This window comes from Sinocyclocheilus grahami, unplaced genomic scaffold (assembly GCF_001515645.1).
Source record: "Sinocyclocheilus grahami isolate Dianchi unplaced genomic scaffold, SAMN03320097.WGS_v1.1 scaffold221.1, whole genome shotgun sequence".
Lineage (NCBI taxonomy): Eukaryota > Metazoa > Chordata > Actinopteri > Cypriniformes > Cyprinidae > Sinocyclocheilus > Sinocyclocheilus grahami.
This window is the reverse complement of record NW_015505400.1, coordinates 1573239-1595628: the sequence shown is the minus strand read 5'-3', so window position 1 is coordinate 1595628 and position 22390 is coordinate 1573239. Positions and strand designations below refer to the sequence as shown.

Genomic DNA, 22390 nt, shown 5'->3' with positions numbered 1-22390 from the left:
TTAAAAGTGTCATTTTATAAGGGGCTAAAAAAAATAAAAAAAATAAACAATGCATAACTAAAAGAATTAATGAAAAGAAATTGAAATGAAAATTTTACTACTTTACAAAAACTGTATTCACGGCAATCTAAAAACGGCACATATGCTCTCTATTCACAGATTGGGAGACAGATGTTGACTTCAATAAGAAAAATTTGAATTATCTATTGTTTATGTGCTCTTTCAGACTGATTATCTAAATGCATGCTAACTGATATATAGATTTTATAAACTAAACTTTACAGAAAAAACAAAATCAGCACTGAACATAGAACCTATGTCATTTCTGTTCAGCTCACATCCAGGTCTATAAACAAAAACCCTAAAGGCATTACAGGAAAAGATGGTGTCTAACCTGCAAACAGCAAGAAATTACCAAAGAATTCATTTTATTAAAACATGTTACTACTTTTAGCCTGCCTCCTACGTTAATGTTACAGACATATATTTACCAATGTGTGGGAAACATGACGCCACATTAGACCTTATTATGTCTGTAAACATTCACATTGAAAGTCTGACTTTTCAACAGACTTCCCTCCTACGTTAATGTTACAGACATATATTTACCAATGTGTGGGAAACATGACGCCACATTAGACCTTATGTCTGTAAACATTCACATTGAAAGTCTGACTTTTCAACAGACTTTACTCCAGTATGCGACACAACCTATTCGAAATCAACAGAATCGTTATTGTTAGTGATAACAAAACTAAGCAACGCAAAATATCCACACATTAAAGATGAGAAGATAAGAATTTTTAGCTTCCCACTTTCCTCTCCTAACTTAATGTTTCTCACATGCAGCGGATAACAACAGCTACGAAGGGTAAATCATTAAGCAAATCATAAAAATAAAAAAAATCTGTAGCAAATGCCCAATAAGTGTTAAAACGTATAAATGAACCTATAAAAAAAACTTATATTTATCTTATATTAGTATATAAAACAAACATTTGTATAGATTTATAAACTTATATTCTTAAATATTTACATATAAGTTGAATATGTTATAAAATTTATACTTTGTTATTATATTTAGTTTTTATATATATTTATCAATCAATAAATACAAACTAAACTGATCTAAGAGCAAAAAAAACAACAGATAAATCATTAAGCAAATCATAAAAATAAAAAAAATCTGTAGCAAATGCCCAATAAGTGTTAAAACGTATAAATGAACCTATAAAAAAAACTTATATTTATCTTATATTAGCATATAAAACAAACATTTGTATAGATTTATAAACTTATATTCTTAAATATTTACATATAAGTTGAATATGTTATAAACTTTATACTTTGTTATTATATTTAGTTTTTATATATATTTATCAATCAATAAATACAAACTAAACTGATCTAAGAGCAAAAAAAACAACAGAAAGTAAGTAATTAAATAACCTTGCACATGAAGCTCGAAAATATATATTTTTTTAAACAAGAAAAAGTCAAACTGAAAAGTGATTTCTGAACATTTTAATTGTACTTTAAATGTAAAAATATAAACAGTACATAGGAATTAGTGTTTGTATAGGTTTTGCTTTAAATAAATTAAACATGTATTTAATATAGATATATAGTGTGAACTTATACAAGAGTAAATGCCTTTCAAGCATGTATACATTCGTTATTCACAATCGAGGCCACAAATTGATGTACATAGGTTTGGAATGGACATTTAAAATCATTTAGTGACGTTTGAAGTCCCAAGAAAAGAAAAAAACGAAACAAATTTGTACACATCTGAGAATAAGGATGGATCATGGGCTATTCCAGTGTTCATCGCTCTACACCGAAACTTCAGGACCGGGGTACGGCTCACCCCCACACCAGAAATCATCCGGCTGGGGGATCTCTAAAAGCCAGGCTTCGTCTTCACCGCTCTGCTCTGACTTTTTGCCAGCAGTTTGTAAAACTCTGTAGTAGTGACAATCTCTCCCATTGTCAGGGTCATACGGTGGTGCCAGTATATCAAGAAACGCAGCTGGTCCTTCCTCTGCATCAATCTCATGAAGGTTGTCTTTGAGAGGGGTCAAGATGCAAGGGCCACTCTGATCAGAGAACTGTGCGGAGGTCCTGAGCACGGCTCTCCTCACATCATCTCCCTGGAAAGGCAACAGCGGTGGATCAAACTGCCTCTCAGTTGCACTCCCAGCACCAACAGCTTTATCCAACTTGTCATAACACCTTATATTGACCTTGCCATATAGGACCTTCAGCATGCCATTCATCCCGGGATGGTCATGCAGAGGGATCGAAGCCCCAGACTTCAGCAGAAACACTCCCATGCTGAAGACATCAGTCTCACAGATGTGCATGTATGTGACTGGAGGGGCTGCTGAGGACTGTAGGGAGGATATGGAGACTTTCTCCGGTGGCGCAATCTTCAGATCCGCAGCCCTGATGTCGGACAGCTGGGTGACCAACTCTGCCTGTTGCTCTAAAAACGCCTTATTATCTCCAATGGCAGAGGTAAAGCAGTTTGTGAAGGTCACACAAGCCTGGCTCGCTATCTTCTGGATCAGCGAGGTCTTGTTGTTCCTCGGCATTTTTAACAGGAGAAAACAAACAGAACCGTGATTTTCTTCGAGCCGCGCGATGACAACAAAATAGCCGTTACCTCGGACGAGATTGTCTCGCGTGAAGCATTTAGAACAGTCGAGTGTATTTGTGTTGAAAGCTACGATCAAAATAATTCCATTAAGGTGCAAACATTCATTTTAGCATATGGGTAAAATCCACAAAGCCGCGTCTCCACTACCCCATTCATGGCTATCAGAGCCACACGTCCGTGCCTACTGCGCATGCGCAGACATGTAGGAAGCATTTGGACCTTGTAGTTCTTTTGCTCTTATGGATGGAAAATAAATTCTTATAATCACCGCTAAGTATGCGAACAGATTAAGACAAGCTCTGTCAATATACTCTGATACACCAGTAAATATGTTTATTTTTGCAAATCCGAGGCCAGTTTTAATAAATGCACACTTTAGCTCACAAATAGAACTACAACACCCAGCAACTCCCACACTTTTGTCCCTCTCTAGTGAGTACAAGGGGTGGGAGGCCCGTTGGGCCATTCAACTCTGTCCCTTCCCCCACAGCCACCCTGGACCACAACAACACATCACCAGCCTACCAACATCATTATCGCATGTCATTTATTATCCACACAGACTTGATCTCTAGAGCCAATTCTTTGTGAAACTGTATATGCAAGCTGTTTTATTTATCAAAACTACAAGTTTTTAATATTTTTAAAAGACATATACAAAATAAAACGTTGGCTGAATAAACAATAGTAAATAAATAACTGGCACAACACATCATGTCAACATCAATACGGAATGTGATTTATCAAGCATTGTGCATACCTTTATTTTTATAGCACTTTATACAATACAGATTGTGTCAAAGCAGCTTTACAGTGTTAAACAGGGGGGAAAACGTGCTGATAATGCAAGAGGACAATAGAAAATCGTCAGTTTTTCAGTTAAAGTCAGTTCATTGTTGATTCAGTGATGTCATCATCCAGCTCAGTTCAGTTCTCTTCAGATAGTGTCTGTGCAGTCAAGTCAACAATGTTGCCAGAAATTGTGTCCCCAAATAAGCAAGAAACCAGGCTCAGTCGGGGGGGCCAGTTCTCCTCTGGCCAGAAGAAACCAGCATGGTGTGGTTTAATTTCAAGCTGCAACGCAAGTCAGATGGTCTTGTCCCAATGGCTGACAAGTTGTTATGCATTATTATGCATAATTTGCATTAATATGAGTGTAGTATGTAGTATACAGTGGGGCAAATAAGTATTTGATACACTGCCGATTTTTCAAGTTTTCCCATGCAATAAAATGGAAATTAATTATTTAAAAATCATACAATGTGATTTTCTGGATTTTTTTTTGATTCTGTCTCTCACAGTTGAGGTGTACCTACGATGAAAATTACAGATCTCTCCATTCTTTGTAAGTGGGAAAACTTGAAAAATCGGCAGTGTATCAAATACTTATTTGCCCTGCCCCACTGTATATATATATATATAAAAAAAAAATATATATATATATGTATTATTTATAATTTAAAAACAATAGCTTTTATTTGAATATATTTTAAAATGTAATTCAGCAACAGCTACAGTCTTTAATGACACACGAAAGGCATTCTAATATGCTGATTTGCATTTTAGAGTTTGATTTGAAAAATGGAAAGTATGCATTTTTAAGATAATATGATAGCCTATAGGCTACGACTATTATTCTCAGGGTACATTCAGTTTATCTCAAACCTTTACACCTCAGTAATTCAAACTAGTCATTCATTATCTTTTGTCAGGTTGGTGTTGATAGTGAGAGGGACGGAAGTGTGCATGGACATCACTCTGCTGCAGAACACAGCTTTGAGTCAGTGAAGTGCGTACTCAGGACATGGACCTTTATGCATGAGCACCACAAAGACCATCCTCTTGAGAAATAATGAAGCCCGCTCATTTACTCAGAGAGCAAGCACATCCAAATACCACTTCCATTTGGGTAATTCAATTAGATCCTCTCTCAATAGCCAGGATGTGAAGATCAGGCACATAAGGGAGATAGTTCCATCATCCCTCTCTTAAAGGCAGGTCTTTGAAGTAGGACTTCAATACATCTTTATATGTAATTTCATAATTACTTTTATTATCTTTGAAATATGGTTGAAGTGTACTGCTGAATGTACTGACAGGCTCTTTTGGTTTAGCTTTTACAATTTAGCACATATATATTAATGTAAACTTTTGTGTGGTAAGATACATATTCATGAAGGTGTATTATCTCTAAGTACACTTAAATGGCCTTTTATTTAAGTGATATTATATTTTTTAAGTACAATTTTTAAAAATATAATACGCTACAATTGCACCTTCAATACAAATTAAGTGCACTTCTTTTTCTCTTTCTTTTTCAGCATTTCTCAACCATTTTAGCACCATAGGCCTTTTAACAAACCAAAACAAACACATTTTCACTAATAGTACTATTTAATATTAACACTAACATTATTAAATTGCCCATAGTCAGTGATTCACTTATAAAACCAAAAACACTCAATAATGTGGGTGGGAGACACATGACTTCCTTTACTGAAATCTGAGCTCTTTGTCTTTCAAACCTTCCAAATTCATTAATAAATTTGACATTCAACAAAAGTCATTAGCACAAGCTCAGTATGAAATTCAACACACAGTCAAGTCAAGTCACCTTTATTTATATAGTGCTTTATACAATACAGATTGTGTCAAAGCAGCTTTACAGTGTCAAACAGGAAAATATCAACTATGCAGTTTTGTGAATTGGTATGTTTCGCTGGGTTGAGTATCATCAGCATAACAGTGAAAGCTAACACCGTGTTTCCTGATGATATCTCCCAAGGGTAACATGTAAAGCGTGAACAGCAGTGGTCCTAGTATTGAGACTTGTGTTACTTCATACTGTACTTGTGATCGATATGATACCCCTTCATTCACTGCTATGAATTGATGATGGTCAGATAAGTAAGATTTGAACCATGCCAATGCAATTCCACTAATGCCAACATCATTTTGTAATCTACTCAAAATAGTTTTGTGGTCGATAGTGTCAAACGCATGATAAGAGCAAGTCATTTGTAACTCTGATGAGAGCCTTCTCAGTACTATGATACAGTCTAAATCCTGACTGGAAATCCTAACAGATACCATTTCTCTCTAAGAAGGAACATAGCTGAGAGGATACTGCCTTTTCTAGTATTTTTGAGAGAAAAGGGAGATTTGAGGTTAGTCTGTAATTAACTAACAATCTAGGATCAGTTTTTTTTAATGAGAGGGTTAATAACAGCCAGTTGAAATGATTTTGGGACATATCCTAATGACATTGATGAATTAATAATATTCAGAAGAGGATCTATGACTTCTGGAAGCACCTCTTTTAGTAGCTTAGATGGAGTAGCATCATCTCGGTAACGTATGTAACCCTCGTTCCCTGAAGGAGGGAACGGAGACTTCACGTCGGTAATGACCGACAAATTGAGATCTCGCTTAGAGAGACTAATCCACTTCGAGTGTAAACTAAATGAGCCAATGCACATTGGCATGCGATGATTGCATCCAGCTGCCGTTGATCGCAGCGCGAGTATAACCAGGCAGCAGGTGCAACGCATATTCAGGTTTTCGCTGGATAGCCGAGCCTGTGACCCGGCCACTCAACGCTGGTAGAGAATCTGTGGCGACGTGACGTGACGTCTCCGTTCCCTCCCTCAGGGAACGAGGGTTACATACGTAACTGAGACGTTCTATTTCAGTCGGTCACTCTTGACATCACATCGGTAATGACCGACAAAATGGGATCTCTACCAAACCGCCATGGATGCTGCCCCTTCCAGTGTCCTGTGCGAGCCTCCTGCGCCCCTTTTCGGCGCAGGCCAGGGCTCGCAACAAGAAGGCCAGTCACTGTTGTCATAGCACTACCCACTCAGTGAGATTGGATAACACTGGGAAAACGTACCCATACCATTTGGAACAGGAATGTTGTGGAAGCCCCATCCTTCCCGAAGGAGGTTTCGGAAGCACTTACACATATGAACAAACTTTTAGGTGCATATGGAAGATTAGAAGTGATTATGACCTTCTTGGAAATGGCAGAAGTCTGCCGGGGAAACCCGGGCTCTGAGGCTATACCGTGGACTTTACATATGGGATCCACTTAGATCTCTACATATGGAACCCAGCCCTCTACCGGTTCTCACGGATTCATCGAGTGAGGGCCTGGCGCCGGACGTTCCGCCACATCTGGCTGCCAAGGGGATGGATGAGCTCAACAGGGTCTACAGTATGGACACTCTGGAGCAGTTTTAGCAAGCCAACACTAAGCCTCTCAGTGCCTCTACCCGTTTGAGGTGAGAACACAGGAGGATACCACACGAAGGCTATAGAATCTATCGAACGTGTTGGGGGTTGCCCAGCCCGCAGCTCTACACATATAACTGTCAGCGAGGTGCCACGAGCCAGCGCCCAGGAGGATGCAACACTTCTAGCAGAGTGAGTTCGCAACCTGAGCGGGCAGGGCACACCCTGTGCCTGATAAGCCAGGGTGATGGCATCCACTATCCAGTGGGCCATCCTCTGCTTAGAGGCGGCATTCCCCTTTTGCCGGCCTCTGTAACAGACAAAGAGCTGATCTGAGGTCCTGAAGCTTTGTGTCTGGTCTACATACCATCTCAAGGCTCGGACGGGACAAATCTAGGGCTGGGTCTGTCTCCTCTGGGGGCAGCGCTTGCAGGTTCACTACCTGTTCCCTGAAGGGGGTAGTAGGAACCTTGGGCATGTAGCCGGGCCGGGGCCTCAGGATTACCTGGGAGTCAGCCGACCCAAACTCTAGGCACTATTCATCGACCAAAGATGCGTGCAGGTCCCCTACCATCTTGATGAAGGCCAATGCAGGAGTTTTCATTGAAAGAAACTTTAGCTCGACTGACTGCAAAGGCTCAAATGAGCCCTGCTGTAGTGCTTTGAGCACTAGAGTCAGGTCCCAAGAGGGTATAGAGGGGGGCTGGGTAGGATTTAACCTTCTCACCCCCCTAAGGATCCTGACGACCAAGTCATGCCTCCCTACTGACTTCCCTTCCACGGGGTCGTGGTACAAAGCAATAGCAGCCACATAGACTTTAAGGGTGGAGTGAGACAGCCTTCGCTCCAACCCTTGCTGCAAAAAGGACAGCACGACTCTGATCGGGCATCTTCAGGGGTCCTCTCGGTGAGAAGAACACCACTCGAAGAACAGGCATAAGCGTTCCACTTCAAGGCATAAGCGTGTTTCGTAGATGGTGCTCTTGCTGAAGTGATGGTGTTTACTACCTCTTGGGGTAGGCAACCTAGAACCTCTAGGGCTGGACGTGGGTGCCAAAGGGTGCCCCATCTCTGAGTCAGTAGATCCTTCCTCAGAGGAATCTGCCAGGAAGGGGCTGTCACAAGGATCATTAGTTCCGGGAACCATGTCCGAGTGGGCCAGTAGGGCGCCACAAGCAGGACCTGCTCTGATCTTGCACAGTGTCTGTGCGAGAAGGCTCACTGGAGGAAACATATACTTGCTCAGACCCCGCGGCCAGCTATGTGCCAGTGCATCCGTGCCGAGTGTTCCCTCGGTCAGGTAGTAAAACAACTGGCAGTGAGAGGCTGGACCATCTGGGGATGGAGTCTCTACTCTCTGGGAAGCGCAGCTCGTGACAGCTCGTCGGCTGCACGGTTGAGCAGACCTGGAATGTGAATGGCACGAAGCGACCTCAGATGCTTCTGACTCCAGAGGAGGAGGTGGGTGAGTTGCGACATGCGACCGGAGGGGAAACCACCTTGTTGGTTGATGTACGCAACGGTCACAGTGTTGTCCATTTGGACCATCACGTGCTTCCCTCGTACGTGCCTTCTGAGACGTTCAAGGCAAGGTGTAGTGCTAACAACTCTATGCAGTTGACGTGCCAGTGCAGTTGGGGGCCGTACGTGGCCCCCCAGCCGGTGGTAGAGGCATCCGTGTAAACCACAGCATGCCTGGGACCTGTTCCAGGGGCACTGCTGCCCGGAGAAATGCAAGGTCTGACCATGGGGTGAAGGTTTTGCGGCAGCCTGGTGTGACTTGGACCCGGTGAGTGACTTGGACCTTCGTCGCTCTGAGCACGAGGTCAGTTGTGGTTCAGAACTCTTTCAGAACTTCCGGATCGTGACCACCCTCGTGCAAATCCCTCAGTGCTTTAGCCTAAAGAACCTGCAGTAACGCCATAGTGTGTAAGGCGGAGGCAACTTCTCCACAGGCCACATAAGCATCGCCAGACAGACCAGACGAGTACCTACAGACCCGGGACGGGAGGCACGGTTTGCCCTGCCAGGTGGAGGTGGTATTAGGACACAACTGCATCGCAACCGACCGCTCCACCGGGGGGACCCCCGTATACCCCCTAGCTGCACTACCGTCAAGAATGGTGAGGGAGGAGGAGTTAGCAGGGCGATTTCCGGCAGAAAAAGGTGCCTTTCACGACCTGGTAAGCCCCCTCATGCACCTCCGGGAAGAATGGCACCGGGGAAGGGCGTGGCACTGAGAACCAGCACGGGCCACCCCGAAGAACCAATCATCCAACCTTGAGGGCTCGGGACACGGTGGAGATCTCCACTCGAGCCCTACCCTCATGGCAGCCCGGGAAAGCATAGCTGTCATTTCCGGATCCGATTCAGGCATTGCTACAGTCCCGGAGGGTAGCAGCACAGCTGAATCTTCCTCTCCAGAAAGCTCCGGCTCACCCTCCGATGCGACATCCGATCGTCGGGAGGAGCGCCAAAGGATACTGTTGGTTCGCTCCTTGTAGAGGGCCCAACACATTCCTTTGGCAGCTCAACTGGTTGCGGAGTGCAAGGGGAACAATGGTCTCCCGAGGGTTGGTTCCCTGGAGGGTTTGCCATCATTGTTACCCTCAAACCGCCAATGCTACTGCATGAAGTAGCCCCCACCTGACTGCCGCCATGACAAGAACTAGATCGAGGCAGAGGTAACGGATCTCCGCCCCTTTTGAGGTAACGGAGCTTGGCCCGCAACTCCGAGATGGTCATCTTCCTGCAATGAGAACATCACTCATCCACGAACGCCACCTCAGCGTGTTTAATGCCCAGACACATGAGGCAGCGATCGTGACATCACCAAACAGGTAACGACCACATCCAGAAACTCACGGGTGATACCTGATGAACGGGTGATACACGGTTGCCATCACGGGTTATACATGGGTGATGATCTTTAAAAAGACGCACCCGTGAATGCTCTTTTAGGGAAAAAGCTATTTTAGCGTGCTGAAGCTCACAGGGGAGATGGCTGCCTGCAACATAAACAGGGGGTAGTGTAACCTGATGTGTACAACCCACTTGACACGGGAAACCACCATCACTGAAGCGCCGTACCGCCAACACCAAGAGCTCCAAAGAGCGCACTGAACTCGTTCAGTCTTATTTTCTCAGTAGAGTAGTCAGGAGCAAAATTATGTGATTGCTCGGCTCCGAAGCAAAAAGCTGAGTATGTGTTGCACTTTCTGCCTAGTTATACTCGCGCTGCGATCAGCGGCAGCTGGATACAATCATCGCATGCCAATATGAATTGGCTCGTTTAGTTTACAGTCGAAGTGGATTGGTCTCTCTAATCGAGATCCCAATTCGTCGGTCATTACCGACGTGACATCGAGAGTGACCGACTGAAAGGGAACTAACATGTATGTTGTTGGTTTTGATGATTTGACAAGTTTATTAAATTCTTCCTCTCCTATAGCAGAGAATGAATGGAATTGTACTTTCCCCCCATGCAATACGAAATTCCTCTAGTTTTGTTTTTTTCCAGCTGCGCTCCATTTTCCGGGCTGCTCTCTTTAAGGCGTGAGTGTGCTGGTTATACCACGGTGTCGGACTGTTTTCCTTAATCTTCTTTAAGCGTAAAGGAGCACCCGTATGTAAAGAGCTAGAAAAGAGAGAGTCCATAGTTTCTGTTACAACATCAAGTTTTTCTGAGCTATTGGATTTGCTGAACAATTGAGACAAGTCGGGAAGATTATTTACAAAGCAGTTTTTAGTTGTAGAAGTGATGGTTCATATTTGTAACAAGGAGTTGAGTTTGCAGCTTTAGCTATATGGAGTATGCACAAGACTAGATAATGATCTGAGATATCATCACTCTGCTGCAGAATTTCAATGTCATTAACATCAAGTCCATGTGATAGTATTAAATCTAAAGTATGATTACGACAGCCAGTAGGCTCTTACACGTGTTGTCTGACCCCTATAGAGTTCAGAATGTCTAGAAAAGCTGATCCCAATGCATCTTTTCCATTATCAACATGGATATTAAAATCACCAACAATTAAGACTTTATATGCAGTCAGCACTAAGTTAGATAGAAAATCAGCAAATTCTTTGATAAAATCTATATGGTGCCCTGGTGGCCTGTATACAGTAGACAGGTCAAATGTCACATGGTGTAGCACCATTACTTCAAACAAATTATACCTGAAACCAGAGCTCTGAGAAATACTGAAAATATTACTATAAATTGTAGCAACACTTCCCCTTTACCTTTTGGACGCGGCTCATGTTTATAACAGTAATATTGGACTCATTTAAAGTAATGTAGTCGTCTGGTTTTAGCCAGGTTTCTGTCAAACAGATCACATCTAGGTTATGATCTGTGATCATATCATTTACAAAAAGTGCTTTCGTAGAAAGGGATCTAATATTCATTAAGCCAAGCTTTATCGTTTGTCTGTCTGTATTATAACTGTTTTTTATTTGTTGAACATCAATTCAATTTATACCCTTAAATTGGTTTGGATGTTTTTTTGTATTAGTTCAGGGAACAGACACAGTCTCTGTAGTATGATATTTAGGTGGAAGAGTCTCTATGTGCTGAGGATGAACTGACTTCTGTGACGTGAGGCGGCTAGTAGACGGTCGATTTAGCCAGTCTGTCTGCTTCATGACTTGCGCCCCAGTTAGTCAAGTATACATTATAAGACTATGTGCCATATTTCTAGAGAGAAGAGTGGCACCACCCATGGAGGGATGAAGACCATCTCTTTTCAACAGGTCAGGTCTGCCCCAAAAACTCGTCTAATTGTGTATGAAACCTATGTTATTATATCATCATACTTGCAAGTTCACACACCTTGTTAATGTTATTTTTAGTGATCTACAATTGGCAAATTCAAACATCATTAGTGCCGACGTGAATAACAATCTTCTCTGTCAGCCTAACTATTTCCCTGCATTTATCACATGTGAATCCCTCGCCTCTGACAGAGAAGGCTACACTATACATGTGACAAGTAGTGCAAGTAACAATAACAGGAGAAGCCATGACTCACTGTGTTTGTTGAATGATTTGCGACACAGTAGAGGACTACTTCTGCAGGCCAGTGGCAAAAGATCTTTATTACATTTAGATGATTGCATAAAATAAATTGTTATATTATTTAATCACTGAAGATTGCCAGTAAGTTCATTATTTTGCATATTTCTGTTTTTGCAGTTGATACAATTGAGAAGTAATCTGTGATTTCAGTGCAATGGCTAAATTATGGTTAAATGATTTATTGTGGTCCTATACTGTACATAGATTTCTCTTTGTCTGATTTTTGTTACTGTTGACTTGTTTTATTTAACAATATAAATATTTAGTTTATGGTTATGTGGTTTGGGCCAAAAGGGTCGAACTTTTCGAGTCCATTTCAAAACTGTAACTCACTCTAAGTCGAATGAATCAACAATGCCTTCAGATATGAATTCATCTCTTAAACTAAACGCTGTAGAGAAACCTTTCTCATGGTAGAAGGCTTACATAGTTGTCTCACAATCCCTTTACTGTTATAAATAATACAGCCGACTTGTATGTGTATGTTAGCTCAGAATAAGCAAGTTTTTCCAAGCGAGATGCAATAATTTTCAACAGCTAAAGTCCAGGGCAGATAAAGGCAACATTATTCGCTGATGCTTAGAATGTGCATGACTAACATTGCATAGAGGTCAGATAGAATGGAGTTCATGCATCTCTGGTAATACTAGCCAAGAATCCTGAATGAGCAGAGCAGAGGACAATAAGACTTTCTAATTGCTCCGACATCTTGTGGTGAACGTCCCCATTGTTGTGCTCAATCTGCCATCTGTTCTGTTATGATTGGTGGTACATGCATGCCTTTGTCAGTGGTGAGTCTTTTATGCCTTCACAAATGAGACTCCATTGATTTCTTGAGGATACTGAAGCAGTTACTGTTTTTAGATATGCCAGCTATTCCCTCAGATCATAAAAATTCATGTTTTGGCTGTTTGGAAAATATCTGCATGGTTAAGAGACAGAGGCCAGTGAAAATGTTGTTGTTCTTTACGTGAAGAAGGATCTCTTCTGTTTCATGCACTGCTTTGATTAATTGTAAAGTCTGTGAATGAGGGGCTGTCATGCAGGCAGTACATGCGTAAGAATTCTTTGGCATTGCTTTATATAAATAAAAGTGACTTGACTTGACATTGTTCATGGAACTCTAAAAATTTTAATGTTACTACTTGTAACTTAATAGGAATTTTCATAACAGTGGGGATGTTAGCAAAACGTTCTTATAATACTTTTGTTGACTATTTTTGTTGACTGGGAACCTTCAACATATCAAACTTCTTTAATGTAATTTTGCATGTGCAATTTGCATATCTGGGACATTTGTGTGCTAAACAATTTCTATTTTGTTTTATATCTCAATGGCAAACATGTTTCTCAATGACAAGTGTCAGTATTCACTGCTGTCTGATGATCAAGGGTCATTGCCTTATAATGAGAAAAACAGTTTTGACTATTAAACTAAAAAAAGTGAAACAATTGAACATTATTTGTTTTACCAAAACTCATTTGTGTCCTGTGATTCTTCCAAAGACTAAATTCTTCTAGTCTCCATCCAGTATTCCAATATGCAAACTTGCATACTTAACAACAGTGGATAAAACAAGGATAAAAAATGTTTTGTGAACAAGCACACACACACAAGACCTAAAAAGAAAAACAGACATCAACTACAACTAATGCTGTCATTGTCTCAAAATGGAACTATTTACAGAAGCTGTGGGTTTTGGGCAACAGGTCCTGAAAATAACAGTGACCCAATATATCACTAAAGTCGTTTGCTGTCTTTCACACTTGGTCTGTCAATTGAAACAGTTCTCAAATACACTCTGAAGTAGAAAGGATGAGGGCTGATGAAGGCTCTGCTAGACAAGATGTGAACAAACACTTGCTGGTTCAATGAGCTGATGCTTCTTCAGGAGAAAGCATTGGGAAAGTCTTACTCAGAGAGAGACACAGAGGGCAGTAATCGAGAGGTTAATACAGAGACCACGTGTCATCAAGAAGAGTTCTACACAGTTCAATCATATGAAGACAGCAGATATTTCACCCTCGCAAAAGGCTATAGGGGTGATGTTGTCGTGGAAATTAAGACCTTTATTCAGCAAGAAAACCATTAAACTGATCAAAAGTGACAGTAAAGACATTTATATATTGTTATAAAAGATTTCTGTTTTTAAATAAATGCTGCTTTTTTTAAACTTTCTATTCAGAATCTTGAAAAAAGTACAAGATTCCACAAAAAAATTTGAAGCAGCACGATTGTTCTCAATATTGATAATAATAAAAATTGTTTCTTGAGCAGCAAATCAGCATATCAGAATGTTTTCTGAAGGATCATGTGACACTGAAGACTGGAGTAATGATCACAGGAATAAATGACATTTTTAAATATATGCATAAAAAAACCCAGTTCTGTTATTGTTTTTACTGTATTTTTGATCAAATAAATGCAACTTTTTGTAAGCGTGTATTTATGCATCTTTGTATATATGTATATGTATGTGTGTATGATTTTTGTACCAAATGGTTTTGTATGTACTAGAATTGGTTTACAGTTTTCTGTTCGTTTTTTTTTAACAAATATGTAAGTCTATAATGGAAATGATTTAAATTTAACTCACATAATTGTCAGTCCCAAATGACATTTTTGTTGAACAAAGCTTTATTCAGAGTTAATGATAATGATACATTTAAAGAGTCAGTATTCACTGCTGTCTGATGATCAAGGGTCATTGCCTTATAATGAGAAAAACAGTTTTGACTATTAAACTAAAAAAAGTGAAACAATTGAACATTATTTGTTTTACCAAAACTCATTTGTGTCCTGTGATTCTTCCAAAGACTAAATTCTTCTAGTCTCCATCCAGTATTCCAATATGCAAACTTGCATACTTAACAACAGTGGATAAAACAAGGATAAAAAATGTTTTGTGAACAAGCACACACACACAAGACCTAAAAAGAAAAACAGACATCAACTACAACTAATGCTGTCATTGTCTCAAAATGGAACTATTTACAGAAGCTGTGGGTTTTGGGCAACAGGTCCTGAAAATAACAGTGACCCAATATATCACTAAAGTCGTTTGCTGTCTTTCACACTTGGTCTGTCAATTGAAACAGTTCTCAAATACACTCTGAAGTAGAAAGGATGAGGGCTGATGAAGGCTCTGCTAGACAAGATGTGAACAAACACTTGCTGGTTCAATGAGCTGATGCTTCTTCAGGAGAAAGCATTGGGAAAGTCTTACTCAGAGAGAGACACAGAGGGCAGTAATCGAGAGGTTAATACAGAGACCACGTGTCATCAAGAAGAGTTCTACACAGTTCAATCATATGAAGACAGCAGATATTTCACCCTCGCAAAAGGCTATAGGGGTGATGTTGTCGTGGAAATTAAGACCTTTATTCAGCAAGAAAACCATTAAACTGATCAAAAGTGACAGTAAAGACATTTATATATTGTTATAAAAGATTTCTGTTTTTAAATAAATGCTGCTTTTTTTAAACTTTCTATTCAGAATCTTGAAAAAAGTACAAGATTCCACAAAAAAATTTGAAGCAGCACGATTGTTCTCAATATTGATAATAATAAAAATTGTTTCTTGAGCAGCAAATCAGCATATCAGAATGTTTTCTGAAGGATCATGTGACACTGAAGACTGGAGTAATGATCACAGGAATAAATGACATTTTTAAATATATGCATAAAAAAACCCAGTTCTGTTAAATTTGAATAATATTTGATAATTATTGTTTTTACTGTATTTTTGATCAAATAAATGCAACTTTTTGTAAGCGTGTATTTATGCATCTTTGTATATATGTATATGTATGTGTGTATGATTTTTGTACCAAATGGTTTTGTATGTACTAGAATTGGTTTACAGTTTTCTGTTCGTTTTTTTTTAACAAATATGTAAGTCTATAATGGAAATGATTTAAATTTAACTCACATAATTGTCAGTCCCAAATGACATTTTTGTTGAACAAAGCTTTATTCAGAGTTAATGATAATGATACATTTAAAGAGAATGACATGATAAATCCAAAACAACTGCATTTTTTTGTACTTATATCAGTGGAAAATCACGTTGGCAATTTCAAGTTTATTGCTTTGTGATATTAATGCATATAATAACATGATATTATTCATAAGAGATCATTCATCTGGAGATGATAATATTATCTCCTTATTATAAATGCACTGAAGTGCTGTTCTTGGTGGATGAGTGAAAAGTGCAGCTATTGAGACTCTCTGAGCCAGACAAAATATAAACACACTGAATCCAAGCACCTGCGTCTGTACGCCTATTGGATGTTTTAGACTACGTGTTGATCCATCTGTGTTGTTTTACGTCAAAGTGACGCTGCTGATTCGCTCTGCTCTGTGTTTGTTTTCATTGAGAAACATGCGGAAATGCACAGTCTCCAAACACTGCATGCAGGCGGTCACCTGCACTTTTTGTGTCAGCATGACCCATAGGTAGGTCTTTAAGGTGAGTCGGCAGTCCCGCTTTCATCTGGGACTTGTTAAGAGGGTCTCAGTTGCAGTTGGGGTAGGAATGAGGCTGGGGGGGGGGGGGGGCGGCCGTAGAGTCGCTTACAATGTCCGCCCCTGTCAGCCCTGAGAGGGTCTCCATTGCTATGCTAATTTCCCCCCTTGTCGGCAGAGACTGTCCCTGTCAAGGTGGACGGACATGCGAGGAGGGGCCAGCGGGGCAGGAAGGAGCTCTCTCTCCCCTCCAGGGGGCTTTCAAGCTTTGTGAGCGAGATGATGCACGAGACAGCCGCTCCTATAGATGCTGCGGAGAACACGACAGAGAGGGTAATTTGAGAGAAAACAGTGTCTCCGTAATGGAGACTGATGGCCTTGTCCTGTCCCCCTGTTATTGTTGAGGATCAAGATAGAAGCCGGTCCTTCGTATAAGGTGCCTCATCCAGTTGGCGGTTCACGTCTGCTGGGCACGCTACCCTCGCCAGTGGCCTTCCATCCAGAGCCCCTGGAGGTGACAGCCGCTCAGAGCCGCTGATTCCTCCATGACATTGAGAGGCATTCCTTGCATTTCCCTGCATTGTATTCATATCCCAGGTTGGGAAAACTCTCGGGATGGAATGGAGGATGTACAGTGACATGTCAGCTTGTGAGATTTTACTTCCTCCTTTTGACAAAAGCTGTCGATCCTGTGAGTGTGTGAGAGTGTGTGGAAAGGAATAATGGATGTTTACCATGGAGCTGACAATGTAATAGTCCGTGCTTTGTGACAAATGAAATGAAAAATGAAATATTAATAATAATAGTGGCACAAATACCTTATGAAGAAAAGGTTAAAGTGATGAATCATTTCCTGTCTTTGCTAAAAAGATACATTAATACCATCCTAAAAACAAGAACTTGCATTTGAACTTTCACTGGAATGAAATTCAAAAACAGGTTTCCCCATGCGGCTGATTTGAAATGCTTTCGACCATTTGGGCAAATAGTTTATAATGCAACATCCATCTGTCAATCTCTCTACCTAAGGCTCATTATAAAACCCTTTCCAGTATCGGATGGTGATTGCTATATATTATATATGTGAACGTGCATCATATTCACAATAATGCATGTCCAAATTGCATAATTACTATACTCATATAATTTATGTTGTCTTATTATTGTGTTGAATCCACCCTGCAAGGGTTTATTGTTTCTGAAAATGTTGCTATCATAGATTATATACAGTAATAGAAATCTTTAAAAAGAAAACAGTTTACTGTATGTTTTGTTGGTTTTCAAAATTTCGTTTCATAATAATAGTTTTTTGTAAGACATAATGTACAGGCTGTCAATCATTACTGAAAGTTAAACTCACTTCCGGTCAAAAAAGAGGAATGTTTAATGTTTTCATATTATGTTTTCAGCATATTAGAATGATTTCTGAAGGACCATGTGACATTAAAGACTGGAGTAATGATGAGGAAAATGCAGCTTTGCCATTGTAGGAATACATTACATTTTAAAATATATTAAAATAGAAATAAATTCTTTTAAATTGTAATAATATTTCACAATATTAGTGTTTTACTGTATTTTAATAAAATAAATGTAGCCTTTAAAAAAAAACTAAAAACTTTGGACTTGGACCTGGACTTTCAAAAAAACTTTTTAAAAAATCGTAATTATTATTTTTTCATATTTTAACTCTTTATACACAACTTTTGCTCGTGTATGACTGACATTATGCTGCTTCTTAAACAATGAAATAAATAACTAAATAGATAAACAAATGGACATGAAATATTGAGATATTTTAAAAATATTTTATCAGAGGGCTGCTCATACAGTATTAGGAGGCAACAAGAATTAGCCTTTTAAAGTCACGACATTTTCATGTCTTTATGTCAACTGTCGGTGTGTTCTATCCATTGGACAAACAAATTTAAGGTTGTGAAGCCAGACTGTATCTGTTTCACAACTATTTGTGCTGAGATTTCACTTCTTTCATTTGATGTCTCACAATGCAGAAGCTCTGCACACAAAGATCTGTAAAAATAGTATTGTGGAACAGGCATATTCTTCCCCCCATAAGACTCAAATGAAAAGAGAGAAAGTGAGATAGATAGAGCCTATCTCACTCTAGAGGTTAGTGCAGGGGTGAAGATCTCAGTACAAAGGCTAAAGTCTGTTAGGGGAATCCACAGACCTCAAAATAAGGATATGAAACGTGTCTGCCAAAATCCTTTCTATGAAAGGTCAAAATTTGCCCTTTAATTTTAATTTCGCCCTTTTTATGCACTTGGACATTTACCTAAAATTAACGGGTTGTTTTATATGAAAGGTGAAGAGTGACTAATGGTAGATACAAAAGGATGCAAAGGAAATCAAACAAAGAAGGATTCCTATTATACATGGGAACAAATAGAGTCAAACTTTGAGAGCAGAAGTAACTGGTTAACCTTTTGCTCTATGCTCCAATGGGGAACTAGGCACTCAACTACATTGTTAAGATTACTGAAGACATTAGCGGTGCTTGTGTGTGCTCATTAATGCTAAGGTGTTCAGTATAGTTGCTATGTGGCTGTTATAGGTTGTTCTAGGTGGTTCATAGAGTTCATCCAGAGAGACTTGAGAGACAGAAGTTCAAATTGTTTTAATATTCAAATGTATTGACATGGATTTAAAATTAGTTTAATATGCTATATTAAGTAAAATTGAAGTTTATAGTACTAGTTCACCCCAAAATTAAAATTAACACCCTCAGGCCATCCAAGATTTAGATGAGTTTGTTTTTTCATCGGAACAGATTTGGAGACATTTTTGATTTAGTTAAAGCACCTTAATGATGGATTTGTTTCTTACAAACACAAAGCTTTTCACTTCACAAAATATTTATTGATCGATTGGAGTCATGTGGTTTACTTGTGGCTTATTGTGATGTTTTTAGCGGCTGTTCTGACGGCACCCATTCACTACAGAATGATGAAATGGTAAATTTCTCCTAATCCGTTCTGATGAAGAAACAAACTTATCTACATCTTAAATGAGAGTGAGTACATTTTCAGCCAATTATCATTTTTAGGCAAACTATTCCTTTAAGGGCATTTTGATTTTACAATTATTTTAGTCAAATATTGGTGCTGACTTCTTATGTCTGTGGTGTTACCGCTATTTCTGCCAAGAGAGACAGTAACACCACAGACAAATTAGCTTAAATGCAGACTTTTGTAAATTTGGGACTGGCACTGTGATAATTTGAAGATCATAGGACATTTTGGAAATATGAATAATATTACATTTATCAAAATTTAGATTTAAGCATGTCAAATTTGTACTCACCATGCACCCCTCAGATCAACCATGACCAGCAATAACATTTACACGTCCCCCTTTTCTTAGACGGCCAACATCCATTGTGGAAACAGCACAGACATGAAGCTGGGGGTCACAATTTGTTCTTAAAATATAATAACATGCTTTTCAAACAGTTTATTTAAATTGTAGGCCTACATGTTAAATGAAATCTATATTCACAATATAACCACTTCATTTGAAAATGTTGTTGCAATTACATCCCAGCATGTCACTTTGATGTATGGCAGGAACGTGCACATTTTGTTACACATGAAAATGAATACAAATATGCAAATATTTTATGATTTATTGTTTTTTAAGTAGAGGGACACCACTTGCCATCACAAATGAAGAATGTCCTATAAGAAAAAAATACTACATGATTTGAGATTATTCTTTCACCCCACAGGAAGTTCAATTGGATTTTTGGAATTTATGGAATTGTAATTCAAAGAAATTCAACACAGGTAATGTATTCTGGGAAATGAAGTGTTCTTCTGCCCTCGTCTACAAAAGTGTTTTTATTTATTAAATTTAAGCTTGAGAAAATGCTCTCCTCACCACCTTGTAAACAGCTGAAGTTTGAACTGTCGTCACATTCATCAGGCCCGAGCACTAAGTCAGTCAGGTGGAAACTGCTTGTAGCAAGACTAACTGTCGCATCTATCTCAGGCAAAATGACTTTCTGTGTTTCTGATGGAGTTTTGTCATTGTACTAAGATGAGTGTTCGTTCCACCTTAGACCACTGCAGTAGTGAAAGTAGCCCCATTCATCAGGCCACGGTTTCTTCAATGTGGAGGTGGGTGCACAGGGCAGTGGAGGCAGGCTGACTTTTTTTCCATGACAAAATGGTTTGATCCTCCCCCAAATGGGAGTTTGATATATGAGTGTTGTTTTCTCAAGTCTTCTGAGACCGTTTGTAAGCCTATTTGATCTGTCATTGGGGATACTATATCACAATGTTGTGTTACCCTGTGGCAAAAGCAAAAACAAAACAAAACTACAACTCTTAATTCATTTTTCAAACAGGATGCAATTGACATGCTTGACAACATTAGTCTATAAAAGACATACTTACTATACACAGTATTTCCTAGAAACGGGTTGCTTTATATTACTAGAGCAAAATTACCAGCACGAAACCCCCTTAAATTCCACCTAAAACCTTCCAAGCATAAAATTTATGATGTTTAACATGGAATTATTTAGAAATATTTCAAATAGTGATGAGCGCTGACTGTGGTGAAATTGCAAAGAAAGACAAAATAATTTCTTTAAAAATATTTATTTAGTTCTGAAAAAGAATTGTGCCCAAGTGTATTGAATGTGCATTTGCGGTGTTTTTCAAATGTTCAAATTATATAATTAAAAAACTGTACTGGCAGATAATATAATAGTATTATAATTAAATTAAATAATGAAATAGAGTGTACTTATTATATAGATAGTACACTTTCTAGACTATGTTTCTTATCACACCTAAGTGCACTTTTACTCTTTGTACTCATTTGTTTACTACGGAAGCCCTGAACCGCATGGTGGGAAAAAAAAGAAAGAAAACTTATGGTGGTGTAAAAAATAAAACTTATCGTTATTTCGATATAATAATTCATTCGTTATTTCGAGATTTTAAGTCGTTATTTTGACATAATAACTCGTTATTTCGAGATATGAAGTCGTTATTTCGACATATTAAGTCGTTATTTCGACATAACTCGTTATTTCGAGATATTAAGTCATTATATCGACATATTAAGTCGTTACCGTATAATAATAATAATTATTATAATTATTAATTTGTAATTACAAATATATTTAAATACATGACACAAGTTTCAATAGAAATTATATTACAATATATTTTAGCTTGTAATACATGCTTGACAGTACATTCAGCAATACGCTTTAACCATTGTGCAAAGATAATAGAAGTAATTATGAAATTACATATAAAGATGTACTTATGTCCTGCATTAGTGGGTCAAAAACACTATTATAAGTTAAACTAATTGTATTTAAATCTTTAATACATTTTCATTCAAATGTAAATAACACACAATAAAGTGTCTGAAAACATTACATCCAGTTCACACTTAAGCATATTCTTTTATAATATATATAATGTATAATTTTTTTTTTTTTTTTTTTTTGTCAAGTATGTTAAAGTGTACTTTTTTCACAAGGGCAGTTACAAGTTAAATACTTTGTATGAGCAATAGTGATAGTGGTGCTTCTTTAATAATGCAGTGTAAAAGTATTTTAAGGGCCTTGTTGGCCTATGAAAGGACAAGTCATGAAAATATGTTAACCATAAATTAACCCAGAGATTCAGTAAAGGCTATTTTCCAATGCTTTAGCATGATATCTGTGTTAAGCAATGGTGTGAGAGAATATGTTGTCCTACCCCAGACGTGTACTTTAGTCCACTGGGTATATGCAGGAAACTGGGCTGTTTCTTAACTGCTGACTGCTGTTGTCCCCGAGGTGATTTCTTTTCGCAGCGTTCTTCGTATGTTTCTTTCTCAAACACTGTCATTTGTCTTCCACGTTTTTACTTACTACATCAGATCTCTTGCATAACGATTGAGCTGCAATGCT

At 38.9% G+C, this 22390-nt stretch overlaps 1 protein-coding gene across 2 annotated transcripts; it reads right to left on the bottom strand.

Annotated features, from left to right (window-relative positions):
• Positions 1-1589: 1589 nt before the first annotated feature.
• On the bottom strand, positions 1590-2834 carry LOC107596610 (2-aminoethanethiol dioxygenase-like). 2 transcript variants are annotated; one of them, XM_016287367.1, is made up of 2 exons: positions 2247-2834; positions 1590-2153 (listed from the first exon to the last, which is right to left on the bottom strand). In XM_016287367.1, exons 1-2 carry the CDS (start codon positions 2595-2597, stop codon positions 1836-1838), a joined length of 669 nt encoding a protein of 222 aa, XP_016142853.1. In that variant the 5' UTR covers positions 2598-2834; the 3' UTR covers positions 1590-1835. The 2 variants fall into 2 exon arrangements, with proteins under 2 accessions (XP_016142853.1, XP_016142852.1); XM_016287366.1 differs by having other exon boundaries at positions 1590-2834.
• Between the last annotated feature and the right edge of the window lie 19556 nt (positions 2835-22390).

Excerpts from the sequence above, each read along its gene's own strand:
- LOC107596610 (XM_016287366.1), bottom strand. The coding sequence starts at position 2,597 with ATGCCGAGGAACAACAAGACCTCGCTGATCCAGAAGATAGCGAGCCAG.